Source organism: Trichechus manatus, unplaced genomic scaffold, assembly GCF_000243295.1.
Source record: "Trichechus manatus latirostris isolate Lorelei unplaced genomic scaffold, TriManLat1.0 scaffold00309, whole genome shotgun sequence".
Classification (NCBI taxonomy): Eukaryota; Metazoa; Chordata; class Mammalia; order Sirenia; family Trichechidae; genus Trichechus; species Trichechus manatus.
In genome coordinates, this window is record NW_004444245.1 from 959,978 (window position 1) to 980,516 (window position 20,539).

Here is a 20,539-nt window from a genome sequence, read left to right on the forward strand (position 1 = left end):
GCCTCGGCCCGTTGGTTTCCGGCCGGGGCGCGGGCGGGCGGCTCCCGACCGCGGGCCGTCGTCTCTTTCCCGGTGCTTGCCGCGGTGCTGGCCGGACGCCGGTCACGGCTCGTCTGTGGCCAGAGAGTGTGGGTGGGGGCCGGCTTCGGCCCTGCCTTGCGAAGTGACCTTGGCCGAGTCTCTCTGCGGACGCGGCCGGTGAGGAGCGTGCTCCCGGGGCGTGAGGCTGAGGCGCTGACCCGGTACAAGCGGCCCTGACGCCTCGCGTGGCGGGGAGGGGCGATGCCCCTACACGTGAAGTGGCCGTTCCCCTCGGCGCCGCCGCTGTCCTGGACCCTGGCCAGCAGCGTCGTCATGGGCCTGGTGGGCACCTACAGCTGCTTCTGGACCAGTGAGTGGGCCCGCCGCCAAGGGGCCGCCCTCGGCCAGAGTTGGGGGCTGGGGCGGGCGTGCCCGTGGGGCGAGCCCTGGGCCCACCCGCAACCCTCTCCCCCAGAGTACATGAACCACCTTACCGTCCACAACAAGGAGGTGCTGTACGACCTCATCGAAAACCGGGGCCCCACCACCCCGCTCATCACCGTCTCCAACCACCAGTCCTGCATGGACGACCCTCATCTCTGGGGTACCTGGGCCGGGGGGGCTGGGCGAACGGGAGCAGAGCCCTGTCACTGCTGCTTTTGGGGTGTCCTTCTGCAGGGGTGAGCGTGGGTTTGTGGCCCTTCAGGAGCCTCTGGAAACCTGAATTGCAGGGAACGAGTAAGTGTGGCAGTGGCCACAGCGAGGTCTGTCGTTCTTTGCTCTGACCACGTCAGGCCTGTGGACCCTTTGTTCTTTGAACTGGTGATGGTCCCACGAAGTCGTGGGAACACACCCGGGGACCACCAGGTGTCCTGTCGAGGCCGCTCTGGGCTAGGGGCTGGAAGACGTGTGCCCCAGGTTTGCCACCCTTCAGCAAGCCCCTCTGGGGAGCCCGGCTGCCCCACCTAGAAGTTCCGGCTCTGCTGACTGCGTAGGGAGTTGCCGGGCAGGAGACGAGGTGGCCAGGGCCTCCACTGCTAAACAGGAGGGAAGACTACGCAGAGCTGACGGAGGTGGCCGGGTCAGATAGAGCCTTTCCAAGCTCACTGGGTGGGTCCTGGGAGACCAGGAAGGTGGTGTAGCCTGGTCCAGGGTGGTGGCAGTGATGGTGGACGGAGGGGTGAGAAGAACGGGCATTGTCAAGCCATACTGGGGAGACAGGAAAACCAGAGCAGAGATTAATAATATACGGGGGCTGGGGGCAAAGGAGGAGCCAGAGAGAACTCCAGGGTCCAATCCAAGTACCTGGAAGATGCCACTTTGAGCTGTAGGGAAATGGTAGTGCAGCTGCCCTATCCCTCATTCCCTGAAACTGTGTGACAGAAAAAGGGGCTCCCTAGGGCCGGGTAACTTGGGGCACAGAGCCTTTTTCTCCTCTTCTCTAGGGATCCTGAAACTTCGCCACATCTGGAACCTGAAGTTGATGCGTTGGTGAGGAGGAATGGGCCCCACCTGTCTGCCCAGATATGCCTCCCTCCTGCTCTGCCCAGGAGGCGGCATCCAGCAGTCCAGGCAGGGCATGGGGTGGGGCCCCACAGGCCCTCCTCCTGTGCCTCCCTTCTGCATGCGATGATGCCAGGCATCACAGGAGGGCGGGGTAGGGGAGGCAGGGGCGGCGGGGGCAGGGATGACTGCAGCTGTGCCCACTGTAGGACCCCCGCAGCTGCAGACATCTGCTTCACCAAGGAGCTGCACTCCCATTTCTTCAGCTTGGGCAAGTGCGTGCCCGTGTGCCGAGGTGAGCCACTCCCCCGGGAGGGTGCTGGGTACCAGTGGGGGGAAGGGAGGCACTTCTGGGGACACTTCCCAAGGCCTCCATTGGGGCAGGGAAGCTGATGGCCGGTGCCTCTGTCTTGGCAGCACTAAGGCGGAAGGACCCACGAGGGACAGGCAGCTAGGGAGCCAGGGGAGCTAGGGGCCAGCTCCACCATGTGGCAGCAGAGGTGGCAGAGGTTTGCCGGAGAAGGTGGCTTCTTGGAGAGCCTTTGGTTCTCATTGCGCACACGCAGCCCCCTCTCAGAGAGGTGGACGATGGCAGTGCGGTGGCGCTGTGCTGGGTCTGCAGTGGCATGTACTGGCGGCCGGACAGTTTTGCTTCTAGGAAGATACATAGGCTGTGGGGTGAGGGGTCTGAGATTGAGGAACAACTTGGTACCTCTCGAGAACTCTGGGAGGAAGCGGACATTATGACTCCCATCATACAGACAAGAAAATGGGGTTCCAAGGGGTGAAGTCGCTGGCTAAGGTCACAGGTAAGAGCTGGCAGTTGGGATTTGAGTCCAGGTGTTTCTTTCCTTTGGGGAAGCAGAACTTTTTCTAGGCAGAGGATGAAAGGAAAGGCATTATAGATATGGACAAGCATGTGCCAGGTGCTGAAGAGGTAAGAGTAAAGCTGGAAAACGTAGGTGAAGGTTCTGGAATATCACGTTAAGCACTGGGGCCTTTGCTGTCCTGTCGGGGTAGTGCCACGTTTGTGGTTCAGGGAGCGAGCACCCTGGCCACAGCGGGGCCAGCTATTTGGAGCAGGACGGGGTGGAGGCCAGCTGGCCAGGGCAGGGCCGTCTTGGAAATTCTGGCAGCAGAGATGATTGGGCCTGGGTCTTGGGTGGTCCCCGTGGGGAGCGGGAGAAGGGGACAGCCTTGGGATGTGCTTCGGAAGCAGAGTCGAAGGACTTATTGATGGATTGCGGTGGGGGGCGAGAGAAAGAGAAATCAAAGGTAGCAGTGGGTTTTTGGCCTGAGCCACTGGGAGGAGGGCGGTGGGTGCCATTTGCTGCGATTGAGAAGACCGAGGGGAGAGCGGGTGTGGGGCGCTGGGCAGGGGAGACGGTGAGTTTCGTGTCGCTGTGCTGCATCTGGGGAGCCGGGGGCACGTGTGCAGTTTTGAAACTCAAACAAATGCTTGGAAATAGAGAAGGATATTGGAGGCTGAACCACAAATGAGGCCGGGAACGCAGAGGCAAGGTTCCGGAGCACAGAGGGGACAGGAAGATGCTGGTGCCCCTAGGGAGCCATCTCCCCCGAGGGACACAGCTTTAGACAATGTCGTGTCTGTCACCTGTGCCGTTACTTTCACGTGGTCCGGGTTAGTGAGGTTATTACTGTGGACGGTAACAGGGCAGTGTTCTGTGGGCGTCTCCAGGCGATTCCAGTCGAAAGCCAACACAGCATTTCCCTGTTCGCAGCTGTGCAAGTGTTGCTGGGACACAGAGGTCTAGTTCTGCATTTCCCTCTCTCGGGTTCAGCGTCACGGCCTCAGGGCCCCTCAAGGGCAAATGTGGCTACCATCAGGTTCAGATCGACGCCACTGTTTTCGGTCTGCGATTTCGAGTTTTTCCGAAGCTTTCAAGGATACTGTCTGTTGGGTCGAATGTTCTCCATTTCCCAGGAGTCCTCCCTGAGGGAGGGTCAGGGAGTGGTTTCCCAGCTATTGTCTTGAGGAGGAGCCAGTGGGAAGGGCGGGCGGGGCCTCAGTGGGTGGGGCCTCGCGGGGAGCTGCTGCCGGAGCTGACCCAGACCAAGGCTGCGGGAAAAGATGCAGCCGGGGACCTAGGGCCCAGACTCGGGCAGGGCGTCGTGAGTCCGCTGGGTTTGCTCCAGCAGCCTCTTCCAGACCAGGAGGGGCATATGATGGGATTGCCCCAGCACTGATGATAGCGAGGTTTGGTGCCTCTGAGGGAGAACAGCTGAATGGCGGCTGGCTGTGGGCCCCGTGGTAACGGGTGGGGTGGCTGCGAGAGTACCTCTGAGGCCGCTCAGTGGGTGAGGCTGCAGCGGTAGAGCGGGGCCAGATATGGAAGGAGAAACGGAGGATGTAAACATGGCGTGGCAGCGGTGTCACCTCTTCTGACTTCACAAGTGGGGAGGAGAATCATCATCAGTATCAACAGCCTGAGGCCGATCGCTGTGAGGTGGGCTTCCCTCTTCTCATCAGGCTTTTTAGCAATTCTGACACCAGCCATCCCTCCACAACACTCTACTTCTCTGCTGGGTTTGAAATCCATTGCGATGGTCACGTCGGTTCTGACTTGTAGTGACCCTACGGGACAGAATAGAACTGCCGCATAGGGTTTCCAAGGAGCACCTGGTGGATTTGAACTGCTCTAGCTGCCCAACTCCTGTAAGAAACACAGGTCCTGTTAGCCGTCGCATAGCTGGGGGAAACATTCTGTTCAACAGTGAACTGAATCTGAAGATTTTCTCCAGTGTGTGTTATGTTAACGGGTCTGAATATATCTAAGAGCGAGCATGTTGGCTAAAGCATTTTTCAGGCAAATTGAGTACACAGCAAAGGTTTTGCCAGCCTGTTAGCCCTTTCTTTCTTTATCTTTTTCACTCCCTTTGTAAAATTGAGAGGACCACAACTGACTGGCCTGTCTGTGCTGTCTACTCCTCCCCAGCCTGGGTCCCAGGAGAAAGTGCTTAGTCTTCATCTGGAATCTCAAAGCATGCAGAAATCGCTTTCTCTAACTTGGTAGCCTGACTCCCGCAAGCACTGGCAATTTCCCGACAACAGACTGAAAAGCCCTATGGGACGAGATGGTTCATTCATCGAGCCAAACCTCCAGCGCCATACACAGACACTCACACCGATCCAAACACTAGTCCGTGTTACTTCTCTTGTAGGATACTCCAGGGTTATCAGAGGCTCACATCTTTCACGCAACACCCCTCACGTGCACATCCACCCCCATCCTGTCTTTATTGATCACAGGTGAGTGAGAATCAAGTTGAATATCCCTTTGCACCTCTGCAGTGGCTTCCAGGTCTGTGCAGTCTTAGGTAGTTTCATGCTCCGTCATCTCCACGGCGAAAGCTCTGGGTGCCCCAGCAGAGGGCAGACACACATACGGGCACGCACGCGTAGGGAAACACACAGCTGCAAAATTGCTCATTAAGAAAGGTGTATTTTTCCTGAAACATTTTAAAAGATTGTGTGAAGTCCTCTGGAGCTGCCCTGGAAGGACTATTCTTTCCCTCCCATAAAACCCGTTGCTGTCGAGTTGATTCCGACTCATAGCAACCCTCTAGGACAGAGTAAAATTGCCCTGTAGGGTTTCCAAGGAGTGGCTGGTGGATTTGAACTACCGACCTTTGATTAGCAGCTGGGCTCTTAACCACTATGCCACCAGGGCCCATTAGGGAAGTAGCAGGTTACAATTCAGGATGAGAAACAACTCAGGATACAGTTCTTCAATCAGGACAGCCTCTTCTCAGCTGTGTCCACAGGCAGGCATCTCTCTCCAGCCCTTGGCCACTTGGCCTGGCCTCTGCCCTGCCAGGGTAAGTGTTACAAAGCTCTTTAGCTCTGCCAATAAGTGCCCAGGGGCACCCCACTCCAACTCCTTGGCCCAGAGGCGTTCAGCTCTCTTGCTCCGTGGGTTGGCATTTCCACTGTAGCCGCCTTGCTCCATGGGTGGGGAAGCCCACTACAATGTCTCGCACTGGTCTCCTGGTTCTGCTACTGCCGGTTGGTTCTCTGCCATGTTTACTGCTGCTTCTCACGTCTTGTGCCGTCTCCCGTGTTACAACTCTGTCTCCTGAGTCTAGGAGGTTCTCAGTGCAGGGATCCTGGGTCCAAAAGACATGCTGTACTCCTAGTTCTTCTTGATGGTAGGGGGTCCGCCCCTCGCTCACTTCTCTCTCCTTTTATTTCTTGTAAGATAAAAGGTATGATTCAAGTAAGGGTGTGACTTGAATAAGGGTGGTAAGCGTGGTGACTTGAGACACATCCTCTAGTAAGGTGGTGGTTCAAGATACATCTCGCTCTAATCCAGCCTCGTTAACATAACAGACAACTCACTCCCACATGGGACCATAACCACAGGCATAGAGACTATGGTTTATAATGCATCACAGAATGGAGGATAATTACATCAGATCACAGAATGGAGGATGACTACATCATTACGAAACTGCCGAACCACTGAAAATCATGGCCCCGCCAAGTTAACATGTACCCTTAACCATCACAGGTTTCCTACACCTTATTTTCGGATTCCCACCCAATCATTAAATAAGTCACTGCACCACAAGTTCCAATGAAAATTTGACAAAAAACCGAAGAATTCCCAAGTTCAGGATTTTGGTGGTGCCTGCCTGTAATGGATGTTTAGAGAGTATTGTTGAACAAAGGTGTCAGGGGCTCAGGGGCTGAGGTGGCCACAGGGAAGGTCACTGGAGAGTGTGCCGTGGACAGCGCAATCTCGGCAGGGCCCGGGCCTGGGGGAGCTGGAGCTCCATTCCCAGTGCAGGGCGGGGTGTGACAGGCAGGTGAACAGATGGAGGTGGCTGGGGTGCAATCACGGGGGTCGCCCTAGGGAATAGGGCCTGTCTCGTCAGGGTTTGGAGAGAATTGGGGATGGACTAGCAGGCCCCCAGGGGAGAGCGGGCACTGACGGGAAAGGCCTTTTCCTGGCAGGAGACGGTGTCTATCAGAAGGGGATGGACTTCATCTTGGAGAAGCTCAACCATGGGGACTGGGTGCACATCTTTCCTGAAGGTCAGTGGAGGAGCCGTAGGGCCACCTTCCCAGGAGTATAAAGGCTGCAGCCCCCAGCCTCTTCTCTGCTCTCTTCTGACAGGGAAAGTGAACATGAGCTCCGAGTTCCTGCGCTTCAAATGGGGTAAGGATCACCCTGTGACCCCTTCCCGCGCGCCCACCTCCAGGGCTGGCTGGGTTGGTGGCGGCAGGAAGGGGCCAGGTGCTGAGACCAGAGCTGGCTTGCAGAGGGGCTGCTCCAGGAAGCTGGTTCCAACTGTGGAGGGCAGGTCCCCCACCAATGCTCCTGTCCATCCTCGGGCAGGAATCGGGCGTCTGATTGCTGAGTGTCGTCTCAACCCCATCATTCTTCCACTGTGGCATGTCGGTACGCCTCCCTCTCAGGCCTGGAGACGGTGGGGTGCAGCTGGGGACCGGGAGAGGTGCTCCCTGAGATTGTGTTGGGAGGTGTCTGCTGCATGGCAGAGAGGGCCCTGGGAGGCCCCAGGGCTTGGTCCAGTTTCGGCCACCCTGCTCCACACTGCTGCCTTCCACTCTCTTCACTGTGCTGCAGGGATGAACGACGTCCTTCCTAACAACCCGCCCTACTTCCCCCGCTTCGGCCAGGTGGGTGGGGCCGCTGGCCTCTTTGTCTGTCTGTCTGCCATTTTCCTTGGATCTCCCACTGCTGAGGGAGAAGCCAAGCATGAAGCCACAGCGAGAGGGAACAGAGTTGACCAGAGAGAAGGATTCCCTGGCCCTGAGGACTGTTAGACCCTCAGCATAGGAAGTCAGGCTGGGTCAGGACAGGACAGCTAGACCATGGGCCCCCAAGACTGGGATGGGACACTGCTGAGCTTTCAAGATGGGAGAGCATGGCCCAGAGGAGGGCACCAGGACTCAGGCTTCTGCTCCCTGAGTGGGCCGGCTGGGGTGTGGCCAGTCACCCCTGCTGTGTCACCGACGGCAGCCTGCCTTCCCCACAGAAGATCACCGTACTCATCGGGAAGCCCTTCAGCGCCCTGCCTGTGCTTGAGCGACTCCGGGCAGAGAACAAGTCAGCCGTGAGTGTGCTCCTGGCTTCCCTGTAACTGTCCTCAGACCCAGGCTGGGGCTGCGAGCAACTGGGATGCTTGGGTTCAGCCGTCACATGCCCGCTCGGTCACCCGGTCTTCTCCACCCAGGTGGAGATGCGCAAAGCCCTGACCGACTTCATTCAGGAGGAGTTCCAGTGCCTGAAGACCCAGGCCGAGCAGCTCCACAACCATTTGCAGCCCCTGAGATAGGGGACAAGGAGCCAGCAGCACCCCAGCCTGGGAGGGGCCCAGGCTGGGAAGGAGGCAGTGCCCCGACCCCAGAGCCAGCCAGTTTGGGCTGTGAGTGCTGCCGTCTGGGTTCTCGCCCTAGGCAGAGCCGGGCTGGGCAGGCTCTGATGCCCTCAGCTCAGTTGGTCTTTAGGCCAGTCCGTAAGCCTTCATGGGGCCTCTCTCGGTTGGTGAGCTCTCCGGCCCCTGGTGTTCTTCAGTTCTAGAAGGCCTCAGCTGCTCCACCGGCTTTGTCAAGAAGGGGGGAAGTAGCCTAGGCACTGGCCAGCTTCCTTCTTTGGTTCAGGTGTTCTCTTTGAGGGGCTGGCATTGGGAGGGCAGGTAGCAGGCGGCCAGCTCAGACCTGCAGGAGGGAGCTCATGAGGCCCCTTGGCCTGGATCCTGCCTGCCCGTCCGCCCTTACTGATCTGGAAACAGCTCACCACCTCCTCAGGGATGGCCGTGAAACAAGTCTTCCTTTCTCCACCTGAGCGTCACGCACAGGAGCCTCAGACAGAGCCGAATGGCACCTGCAGTGACGGCCACCTCCACCTCTGTCCTTCTGCCTCCCCCGCAGTACTCGAGTCCTGTGGGACCCGGGTTTTCCTGTAGTTTTGGACAATAAAGTGTGTTGTGCTGTTTTACCTCTGGCCTCTTCTAGGGTGGAGGTGGGGATGCCCTGCTGGCCAGCAGCACTGGACACTGAGGGCCCTGGCCAAACAGAGCACTCAGTGAGCAGGCCTTGAGCTCTGACTGTGGCCCCGTCACTGAGGCCTTCAGTGAGTTTATGCAATGCCCACAATAGCCTGGCAAAAGTAGGTATCAATGTCTCCACTTTGCAAATGAGGCACAACGAGGCTCTGCTAGCAAGGTATGTCGGTCACGCTTGGGAGGGCCCTGGATGCTGAGAAGCAGTTTGATCCTATGCGGGAGGGGTTCCTGGGTTCACCAGAGGGAGGGCAGGCTCTAAAGGACCCAACCAACCGCTGGAGCAGCACGGGCTGGAAGTGGGACCCCTGTGTGGAGCTGGGAGCAAAAGTGGATCCAGGTGCTGGTGCTCTTTGGCTCCTGGCAGTAGTGAAAGTGATCCTACAGAGAACAGCATCCTTAGGTTAGGCTCCTGCTTCTCCCCAGTCTGAGATCAACCACACATAATGAAACAGACCCTGGTGCGGGGGTCAGCAGGCCCAGCAGCAGGTTGAAACCCTTGGGGACTTTTGACATTGACAGTATCAGACTGTTGGAAAGCACCGTGGTAGAAACGTGTAAAGAAAGAAACAGTGGAACCACAAGAAACTAGCAATGAAAGAAGAGGTTAAAATGACCGGGACTGCAACTGTGTATGAGTCTAATTATTTCACGAAGTTTTTTAAAATGGCCGTGAGAAAAAATTCGTTTTGGGAAAAGGTAAACACATATAATTAAACATAGGTAGAACCGGACTGTTGGCCGGTTTGCACTTATGAACTAAAATGTAACATCCCTTTTTCAAGTATACATTTTATATCCACTTGAAAAAAACGTAGGTTTCATGAAGAACTAACTTCATACCCTGTGATGTAGTGTTCCATTCTCTCATGTTGTACTTTTACTACAGACTTGCCTTCATAAATATTATTTATATTCTGCAGATTTTTAAACTTCATAAATGATACTGTACTATGTAGAAGCTTCAATGCAATGTTTTTTTTCTCCCAAAAGTATTGTCTTAGTTACCTTGTGCTGCTCTAACAGAAATACCACAAGTGGATGGCTTTAACAAAGAGAAATTTATATCTTCACAGTAAAGTAGGCTACAAGTCCAAATTCAGGGCGTCAGCTCCAGGGGAAGGCTTTCTCTCTCTTGCCCTTTTCATTAATCTTCCCCTGGGCTAAGGAGCTTCTCTACGCAGGGACCCTGGATCCAAAGGACACGCTCTGCTCCCAGCACTGCTTTCTTGGAGATACGAGGTCCCCCTCTCTCTGCTTGCTTCCCTTTCCTTTTATCTCTTCACAGATAAAAAGTGGTGTAGGCCACACCCCAGGGAAACTCCCTTTACAGTGGATCCAGGGATGTGACGGTAGTAAGGGTGTTACAATCCCACCCTAATCCTCTTTAACATCAAATTACAATCACAAAATGGAGGACAACCACACAATACTGGGAATCATGGCCTAACCAAGTTGACACGTTTTTTGGGGGATACAATTCCATCCATGACAAGTATGTTCAGAAATTTCTCCCTGTTGCTAAACGTAGCTCTAGTGCAAGCCATATGAAACTGCAGTTTTTGCTGGTGAGGAACAGAATAGGAGCAATTCCAGAGTTCAACCCACCACCTTCATTGTAACTACTGCCTAGCTTCCTGTCATATGAACATACCACAGTTAAATTGTTGCCAATATTTTGCAATTACCAGCAACGCTACAAAGAACATTTTTGCACGTGCCTCCCTAGGCACGTGTTGAGACATATGCATCTCCAGAAATGGAATTGCTGGTCATAGAGGATGAGCATCTTCACTTTTACTAAATAATGCCAAACTGCTCTCCAAAGTGGCTGTAATAAATTGCACTCCCACCGGCACCTCCCCATGCAGATCTGAGGAGAAAAAAATATATATAATTGTTGAAATTTCAAAAATAGAAATACTTCAGTGGATATGTTATTCAGCAGATTGGACATAGCTGAAGAGAGAATTAGGCTGAAGGTAGAGCTGAAGAACTTCCCAAGAATGCAGCACAGCAAGACAGAGAGAACGTCTGAGCGGGACCTCACGAATCATGGAGAAGAGAATGAGAGGCTCTAACTGATATCTATGAGGCCTTCCGCCTGGAGACCTGGATTCTATTCCCGGCCAACGTACCTCACGTGCAGCCGCCGCCCGTCTGTCAGTGCAGGCTTGCGTGTCGCTGTGATGCTGAACAGGTTTCAGGGGAGCTTACAGACTAAGATGGACTAGGAAGAAAGGCCTGGAGATCTACTTCCGAAAATCAACCAATGAAAACCCTACGGATCACAATGGTCTGAGGAGCAACCGATCATGGGAATGGCACAGGACGGGCAGCATTTCCTTCTGTTGTGCGTGGGGTCGCTATGACTCCATGGCGGCTAGCAACACCCAGAAGCCAGCCAAGGGTCAACCGTGTGAGTCGGCCTTTCAAAGGATAGCAGTCAGGTCTCCTGTGTGATCTCTTTTCTATACAAACACGCTTCTAAATAATTCGTAGGAAAAGGGAGAAATTACACTTGAAATTACAGAGTATTTAGACCTCAATGGGAATAAAAACGGTATATATCAAACTAGCGGAATGCAGTAAACATATTATTTAGAGGGAAATGTATAGCCTTAAAAGCTTATGTTGGGAAAGAAGAAAGGCTGGAAATGAATGAGCTATGCAACCAATTTAAAAAGTTAGAAAATTTATAGCCTAAACCCAAAGAAGATACAAGGGAGGGGTTAATAAAAACAAGAGCAGAAGACATGAAATAGAAAACAAAGACACAATATAGAAGAGCAACACAGCCAAAAGTTGGTTCTTTGAAATAGATGCTGCTGTGATTGATCAAGGAAAAATGTCACAAATAATAATCGTAATGGAGGAGAGAACTACAAATTAAAACAATCAAAGTGAGTAGTATTGTCAGCTTTATGTCAGTGAATTTGAAAACTTAGACGAAATGGACAAATTGCTGGAAAAACATAACTTAAAAAATCAGTCTCAAAAAGAAATAGCCTGAACGGTTCTATTAGCCACTAAAGAAAATTGAATCAGCAGTTATAAATCTTCCAATAAATAAATCACCAGGATCAAATGGTGTAACCGGCAAATTCTACCAACCTTTCAAGGAACAGATAATTCCAATCCTACACAAACTCTTCTAGAAAGTAGAAAAAGAGAAATACTCTCCAATTTGTTCTAGGAGGCCAGAATTATCTTCATACCAAAACCAGGCATGGACAGCTCAGGAAGGGAACATTACTGGCCAATTCACTCGTGAACATGGATGCAAAATTTTAAACAAAGTATTAGCAAACCAAATCCAGCAATGTATAAAAAAGATGGTATATCATGACCAAATTTGGTTTATCCTAGGATTGCCAAATCTATAAATGCCGTTCAACACATTAACAGATGAAAGGAGAAAAAAATATATCGTTATTTCAACAGATGCAGAAGAACCACTTGATACAATATCCATAGTTTAAACAATTCTTAGCAATCTATGAATACAGGGAAACTTTCTTAATCTGATAGACTTGTAAAAATGGCACGGCCAAGACGTCTGACCGCCTCCTCTAACTTCACAAGCTGTGAGGAGAATCATTATCAGCATCAACAGCTCAAGGCTGATTGCTATGAGGCCGAGGTCAGACGTACCTTCCATCCTCCAGCCTTTTTTACCAATTCTGACACCAGTCGTCCCTCCCACAGCACTCTCTCCTCTGCTGGCCACACAGAACTCACAGACAATACTCAGGATTATGGAGTTTACTGGGGAAGTTGTTGTTGTTAGGTGCTGTCGAGTCAGTTCCGACTCATAGCGACCCTACGTACAGCAGAATGACACACTGCCCAGTCCTGCGCCATTCTCACGATTATTACTATGCTTGAGCCCATTGTTGCAGCCACTGTGTCAATCTATTACATTGAGGGTCTTCCTCTCTTTCGCTGACCCTCTGCTTTATCATGCATGATGTCCTTCCTTCTCCAGGGTCTGGTCCCTCCTGATAACATGTCCAAAGTAAGTGAGACAAAGTCTCACCATCTTCCCTCCTAAGGAGCATTCTGGCTGTACTTCTTCCAAGATAGATTCGTTCGTTCTTCCGGAAGTCCATGGAATATTCAGTATTCTTCACCAACACCAGGTTACAGTTCAGGCTGAGGAGCACTCAGGTTACCGTTCTTCGATCAGGACAGTCTCTTCTCAGCCATGCCCGAAGGCATGTGTCTCTCTTGCCCCTCAGCCTCTGTCCTGCTTGGGCAAGTGTTACAAAGCTCTTTTAGCTCTGCTGATAAGTGAGCGGAGGCACCCTACTCCATCAGCAAGCCTTGGCCTGAACGCACTCAGCTGTCTCGCTCTGTGGGCCAGGAAGCCCACTGTGCCATCTCCTGCCAGTCTCCTGGTTCTGTTGCCTCTGCTGTTGTTGCTCTGCTGCTGGTTCTTGCTGTCTCTGGTGTTATAGCTCTCTCTCTCTGTCTCCTGGATCTAGGAGGTTCTCAGTGCAGGGATCCCAGGTCCAAAGGATGCGCTCCACTCCTGGCTCTTCCCTTTTGGTGGTGGTTTGATCCTCCCTTCTCACCTCTGGGATGGCTCATTTTAAGCCTAGCGGGATGACAAAACTGACCAATTCCCTCGTTAGGGTTCGGTACACCTTATTTGCATGCTTCCACCTCCACAAGGGTGCCATGCACCTCATTTACATTATTAACAAGCTATCCAATCCCCTTGGTGGGCCACAAGCACCTCATTTGCATAGTCCCACCCAGTCATTTAGTGGGAGTTACAAAGACTATGGCTGTTGTTGTTAGGTGCCATCAAGTCGGTTCCGACTCATAGCGACCCTACGTACAACAGAAGGAAACACTGCCCGGTCCTGCCCCATCCTCACAATCCTTGTTATGCTTCAGCCTATTGTTGCAGCCACTGTGTCAATCTTTCTCCTTGAGGGTCTTCCTCTTTTTGGCTGAGCCTCTACTTTACCAAGCATGATGTCCTTCTCCAGGGACTGGTCCCCTCTGACAACATGTCCAAATTATGTAAGACGTAGTCTCACCATCCTTGTTTCTAAGGAGCATTCTGGTTGTACTTCTTACAAAACAGATTTGTTCATTGTTTTGGCAGACCATAGTGTATTCAATAGTCTTCACCAACACCATAACTGAAAGGCATCAATTCTTCTTCAGTCTTCCTTATTCATTGTACAGATTTCACATGCGTATGAGGCGATTGAAAACACTATGGCTTGGGTCAGGCGCACCTTAGTCCTCCAAGTGACATATCTGCTTTTCAACACCTTAAAGAGGTCTGTTGCAGCAGATATGCCCAATTCACTGCACTGCAAGACTACCTACACACAAACAAAATCAAACCAGTTGTGCTCCGTAGGGTTTTCAATGGCTGTGACTTTTCCAAAGTAGCTTACCAGGCCTTTCTTCTGAGGCACCTCTTAGTGGACTCGAACTGCCAACCTTTTGGTTAGTAGCGTCATTAGTAGCCGAACACTGAACTATTTGTGCCACCCAGGCAGCCTTCTATCTACAAAAAACCTACGGTAAATATCATCGTTTATGTTGAAGCTTTAGGATTCCTTTCAAAATCCAGAACAAAGCAAGGATGCCTACTCTCACCAATTCTATTAAAGATTGTATTGGCAGTGCCAGAGTAATAAGATGAAAAAAAGGAATAAAAGGTATAATAATTGGAAAGAAAGAAACAAAACTGTCATTATTTGCTGATGATATGATTGCCTACATAGAAAACCCAAAAGAATGTACAGACAAATTTTTTTGGAAATAAAGGTTTGGAAAGGTTCTCAGCTACCGGGTCAATGTACAAAACTCAATGACATTTCTATACACCAGCAATTAGAAAATATAATTTAAAACAAGGCACTATTTACAAAAATTGCAAGTTACCTGGGAATAAATCTAGCAAAAGCTGTGAAAGACCTACAAAAGGAAAATGATAAAATGTCACTGAAAGACGTGAAGGAAGACCTAAATATATGTTTATAAACATGGGCTGTCTCTTACACGGAAGTGCCATAGCCCAAGAAGACCCTCTGGGAGAAGAACAAGGTGGGAGGATTTGCTTTACCAGTATCAAGTTCTCCTATAAAGACAGTGTGGTTTTGCCTTGACAGATCAGACAATGGAATGGAATAGAGAGCCCAGAAACTGACCCACACCTATATGGACACTTGTTACAAGTGGTACTTCAGGACAAGAAGGTAAAGGACAATCTTTTTTTTTATTGTGGTGAAAATATGCGCAACAAAATATTCACCATTTCAACATTTACATGTATAATTCAGTGCCATTGATTACGTTCTTCATGTGCAACCATCTCACTACGCTTTTCTAAATCATTTCACTACCATTAACATAAACTCAGTGCCCTCTGTCTTAGTTATCTAGGGCTGCTGTAACAGAAATACCACCAGTGGATGGCTTTAACAAACAGAAATTTGTTCTCTCACAGTTTAGGAGGCTAGAAGTCTAAATTCAGGACATCAGCTCCAGGGAAAGGCTTTCTCTCTCTGTCGGCTCTGGGGGAAGGTCCTTGTCATCAATCTTCCCCTGATCTAGGAGCTTCTCAGCGCAGGAACCTTGGGTCCAAAGGACACACTCTGCTCCTGGCACTACTTTCTTGGTGGTATGAAGTGCCCCTGTCTCTCTGCTTGCTTCTCTTTTTTATATCTCAAAAGAGATTGACTTAAAACACACCTAATCTTGTAGATTGAGGCCTGCCTCATTAACACAGCTGCTGCTAATCCCACCTCATTAAGATCATATTATTGTTGTTGTTAGGTGTCCTCGAGTTGGTTCCGACTCATAGCGACCCCACGTACAACAGAATGAAACACTGCCTGGTCCTGCGCCATCCTCACAATCCTTGCTATGCTTGAGCCCATTGCTGCAGCCACTGTGTCAATCCATCTTGTTGAGGGTCTTCCTCTTTTTCTCTGACCCTCTACTTTACCAAGCATGATATCCTTCTCCAGGGACTGATCCCTCCTGATAACATGTCCAAAGTATGTGAGACGTAGAATCTCGCCATCCTTGGAACACATTAAGATCATAGAGGTAGGATTTACAACACACAGGAAAATCATATCAGATGACAAAATGGTAGACAATCACACAATACTGGGAATCATGGCCTAGCCAAGTTGACACACATTGTCGCTGGACTCAGTTCAATCCATAACACCCCCTAAGCAAAACCTCCCTCTTCTCTCCTCCCTCCTCCACTCCTGGTAACCACTAATAATCTTTGGTTTCTGTATATTTGCTTATTTCATACAAGTGAGATTATATAGTACTTGTCCTTTTGTGACTGACTGATTTCGCTCAGCATAATGTTTTCAAGGTTCATCCATGTTGTGACGTGTATCAGGAATTGACTTGACAACAACCAATTTGTTTGTTTGTTTGTTTTTTTGGTATATATGTATGTATAATATCTACCACCTGTCTGTCAGTTTGTTATACTGTGGTGGCTTGTGTGTTGTGGTGATGCTGGGAATTGTGCCATCAGTATTTCAAATACCAGCAGGGTCATCCTTGGTGGACAGGTTTCAGTGGAGCTTGCAGACTAAGACAGAGTAGGAAGAAAGGCCTGGCGATCTACTTCCAAAAAATCAGCCAATGAAAACCCTACGGATCACAATAGAACACTGTCCGTGATATGATGCTGAAAGATGAGCCCCCTAGGTTGGAAGGCACTCAGAACACACAGTGGTCGTAACAATGGACTCGAGCACACCAATGATTGTGAAGATGGCGCAGGACCTGGCAACATTTCATTTTCTTGTACATGGGGTCGCCATGAGTCAGAGTTGACTTGATGGCAACTAACAACATCAACAACATATATAACATGTAGAATTTAAATTAATTAATTTAAATAATATATGTGTATATTGTATACACATGTAACACGTATGTTACATATATTTTTGCATGTGTCAAATATTACATTAAAACAATTTTTAAAGGACACAGGAGTGATGAGGGTCAGGAAGGGCTTTAATGAAGAAATGATTTTACCCTAACGATAAAGCCCCTGACGGCACCTGCTTGCGGGTTCTCAGTTAACATTCGGAGAATGAATGACATGAATGACATGCTTCCTCTCGCCAGTCCTTTTTACCAATTCTGACACCAACCGTCCCTCTCACGGCACTCTCTACTTCTCTGCTGAGTTCGATAATTCATTACAATGGCCACCCAGAACTCACAGACCATACTCACAATTATGGGGTTTATTAGGGAAGTAACAGGTGACAGTTCAGGTTCAGGAATGCTCAGGATACAGTTCTTCCATCAGGACAGCCTCTTCTCAGCTGTGCCCTCAGACATGCCTCTCTCTGGCCCTTGGCCTCTGCCCTGCTCGGGCAAGTGTTACAAAGCTCTTTTAGCTCTGCAGATAAGTGCCCCACGGTACCTCACTCCACCTTTAAGCCTCGGCCCAAAGGTGCTCAGCTCTAGCTCTGTGGGTTGGCAAGCCTAGCTTCACCAAGTGCCTGGAGGCACCCTACTCCGTCAGCAAGCCTCCTGCCCCAAGGCACTCAGCTTTCTCGCTCTGTGGGCCAGAATCTCCTTAGTAGTGCGGATGGCAAGACTTCATCTCATGTACTTTGAACATGTTATCAGGAGGGACCACTGCGCCATCTCCTATCGGTCTCCTGTGGTCTCTTGGTTCTGCTACCGCCATTTCTCTGCCACTGCTTCTTGCCATCTCTGGTGTTACAGTTCTCCCTCTCTGTCTTCCGTGTTATAGCTCCCTCTCTCTCTCTCAGTGTCTCCCTTTAAGCCAAGAGGATGGCCAAACTGACCAATCCCCTCGTTAGGGTTCCATGCACCTCATTTTCATAGCCCCACCCAGTCATTTGGTGGGAGGCTATGGCTAGAAGGGCCGTATTCACTGCACAGCAGGCCACCCCCTGGCTCTTCTAGCCCTTGGCCCACTCATACCTGAAGGATTAACTTCCCCCTCCCAGTCCTTTTACCAGTGCAAACAGTCCTTAACAATTAGTCCTCAGTAGGGCAAAGAGTCCTCAGGGTGAGGTGACTCAGAGACCAGCCCTTCAGGTCTGCTGCAGGTGTCCATCTGATCTCGTCAGGTTCTCCAAAAGGATGTCTCCTCTTCACCCTTTCTGGTGTCTGATAAAATTGAACTAAGGTGAAGATTATTCCCAGGCTCTGAGCCTCACAAGGTATCAGCATAGCAAAACCTTTAAGGGACTTTAGGTACTTCAGTCCAGCAGTGCCTCCCCCTTAGTCCACTCTTTCACAGTTACTGCTTCTACAATCATAGTTTTTACAATCACAATGAACCCTGTTAACAATCAATACTCACAACTGAATCATATAATCCCATCAGCATCTTCCCCCGGCCTCTCTCCTGCAGACCCATGAGGAAAAGAGGAATCCATTCAGTGGGGATCCTCCCTGGTCCCCCTCATTTAATGTAAGCACACTCACTTCATGCCTTTATCTCCCCCTGTTTTAGATAGTCAGTGTTTAAACTGTTCACCCCTGTCAAACCAGCACTGAAGAGACAAGCATGTTCTTGGTCTTGAATCATCTCCTGTTCTGATTGAAACTTTGAGCATCTGCATCCATAAGCAAACTCATGTCCAGAGCAAGCCATCAAATTGCAGCAATCCACACCAGCTCACAATGTCAAACATCTTTCTCTTTATTCAGTTGAGTTCTGGTCAGCTCTTCCCTAGCCATCCAAGCTAAGTCACAATGCATACCAGTTGTAAGCTCGGGAGTTCATACACACCTCCCTGCACTTCAGACCAGCCAGCCCTTTCTCTCTCTCCCATCCCTAGCCCCAATGAGCTAGGTCAACAGGCACCACCCATAAGCTCAGGAGTCCACACAACTCCCTGCACTTCAGACCAGCCAGCCCTTTCTCCCTCTCATTCTAGCCCTGTGGGCTAGATCAACGGGTGCCAACGGAACATGTCCAAACTCAGCCCATCTCTTCATTGCTGCACTTCTCCCACTTCCACTCATTGAGTGGACCCAGGTGGTCACCCAAGGTGAGCATACCAGGTTGTCTACTCACTGGCTCCCTTTAACTTCCAGTCCTAGAAAGGGGTTCTGATAGGTACTAACTTTTCCTGCCTCAATGCACCCAAAGGCAAACTACTTGCTTGCTAGAAATTCAAAAAGCAAAACAGTAATTTTTTTTTCCTGCAGATCCTTCCTTCAAATGCAAATCTCCTGTTCTCTCAGCAGTTCTGGGTAGGTCTGCATGTCTTTTTAAATGCAAAATTTCCTGACTCCAAAGTGTTAGGGTGGGGCTCAGGTATACACAGGGCTTCTGCATTGAAATGAACAGCCTGTGTTTCTTTCGGGCAAATCTTAGTTCCCCTTTTAGCATATCCAATCAAGTATTGGCTGTAAGTGGAGCTACACACTCTGTAATTTATAATACCCAAAACTCATTTCTATCATACATTTAGAACCATTCAGTATTCATAGTACATTCAAATAAACACATAATCTTAAACCCATAACCCTTTTTAAAACATTCCAGTGTCATTTTCTCCACCCCTTGACTATCTTTCCATTCATATGCGTATGGGCTCCAGCCTCTGGCTGGGTAGAACAAGAGGACCTTGACCCCTTATCAATCATCTTGCTGGTCTCCTGCCAGTCTCCTGGTTCTGCTGCCACTGTTTCTCTGCCACTGCTTCTCACCATCTCTGGTGTTACACTCTCCCTCTCTGTCTTCCATGTTACAGCTCCTGCTGTCTCTCTCAGTGTCTCCTTTTAAGCCTAGCAGGATGGCAAACTGTTGTTGTTGAGAATATACACAGCAGAACATACACCAATTCAACAGTTTCTAATCTTTCAAGTTACTATTGTCAATTCGATTCCATATAGATAGATCTTAAAAGAGCACAATGCTCAAGGTAGACATTCTTTACTAGTTAAGCTAAACTATTGTTTGGTTTCAAGAAGACTTCAGGGGATGTTTTTGGTTTAAGTTTTTTTTTTCTTTTTTTGATTGTACTTTAGGTGAAGGTTTACAGAGCAAATTAGTTTGTCATTAAACAATTAATATACATGTTGTTTTGTCACATTGGTTGCCAACCTCACGACACGTCAACACTCTCCGTTCTTGACCTTGGGTTCCCCATTACCAGCTTTCCTGTCTCCTCCTGCCTTCTCGTCCCTGCCCCTGAGCTGGTGTGCCCATTTAGTCTCGTTTTGTTTTATGGGCCTGTCTAATCTTCAGCTGAAGGGTGAACCACAGGAGTGACTTCAGTGCTGAGTTAGAAGGGTGTCCAGGGCCATATTCCCGGGGTTTCTCCAGTCTCTGTCAGGCCAGTAAGTCTGGTCTTTTTTTGTGAGTTAGAATTTTGTTCTACATTTTCCTCCAGCTCTGTCCGGGACCCTCTATTGTGATCCCTGTCAGATCAGTCAGTGGTGGTAGCCGGGCACCATCTAGTTGTACTGGACACAGTCTGGTGGAGGCTGTGGTAGTTGTGGTCCAGTAGTCCTTTGGACTAATCTTTCCCTTGTGTCTTTGGTTTTCTTCATTCTCCCTTGCTCCAGACAGGGTGGGACTAGTGGAGTATTTTAGATGGCTGCTGACAAGCTTTTAAGACCCCAGGCTCTACTCACCAAAGCAGGATGTAGAACATTTTCTTTATGGTTTAAGTTTTAAAGATTATCTCAGGGCAATAGTTTCAGAGGTTCATCCAGCCTCCATGGCTCCAGAAAGTCTGGAGTCCATGAGATTTTGAAACTCTACTCTGCGTTTTCCCGTTTTTGATCAGGATTCTTCTTTTTTTTTTTTTTGAATTGTTGTAATTAAATGAAATTTACATTTCAAGTTAGTCTCCCATACAGAATTTTTTTTTAACATGCATCGTTATGAGACCCCAACCGCTCACCCCATTCTGAGACAGCACACTCCTCCCCTCCGCCCCTGATTCCC

General features: G+C 50.0%; 1 protein-coding gene across 3 annotated transcripts; it reads left to right on the forward strand.

Annotated features, from left to right (window-relative positions):
* The first annotated feature begins 83 nt into the window (after positions 1-83).
* TAFAZZIN (tafazzin, phospholipid-lysophospholipid transacylase) lies at positions 84-8,443 on the forward strand. Of its 3 annotated transcripts, XM_004390587.2 has the most exons (10): positions 84-391; positions 497-625; positions 1,467-1,512; positions 1,734-1,819; positions 6,503-6,583; positions 6,666-6,707; positions 6,888-6,950; positions 7,137-7,189; positions 7,549-7,626; positions 7,747-8,443. In XM_004390587.2, exons 1-10 carry the CDS (start codon positions 283-285, stop codon positions 7,846-7,848), a joined length of 789 nt encoding a protein of 262 aa, XP_004390644.1. In that variant the 5' UTR covers positions 84-282; the 3' UTR covers positions 7,849-8,443. The 3 variants fall into 3 exon arrangements, 2 of the variants coding, with proteins under 2 accessions (XP_004390644.1, XP_023581217.1); XM_023725449.1 differs by having other exon boundaries at positions 84-625; XR_002822965.1 differs by lacking the exons at positions 7,549-7,626; positions 7,747-8,443 and adding an exon at positions 4,708-4,795 and having other exon boundaries at positions 84-625; positions 7,137-7,168.
* The last annotated feature ends 12,096 nt before the right edge of the window (positions 8,444-20,539 follow it).

Coding starts and splice junctions, on each gene's coding strand:
- TAFAZZIN (XM_023725449.1), top strand. CDS start 283: ATGCCCCTACACGTGAAGTGGCCGTTCCCCTCGGCGCCGCCGCTGTCC. Junction 626..1,466: donor GGACGACCCTCATCTCTGGG/GTACCTGGGCCG, acceptor CCTCTTCTCTAG/GGATCCTGAAACTTCGCCAC. Junction 6,708..6,887: donor GTTCCTGCGCTTCAAATGGG/GTAAGGATCACC, acceptor ATCCTCGGGCAG/GAATCGGGCGTCTGATTGCT.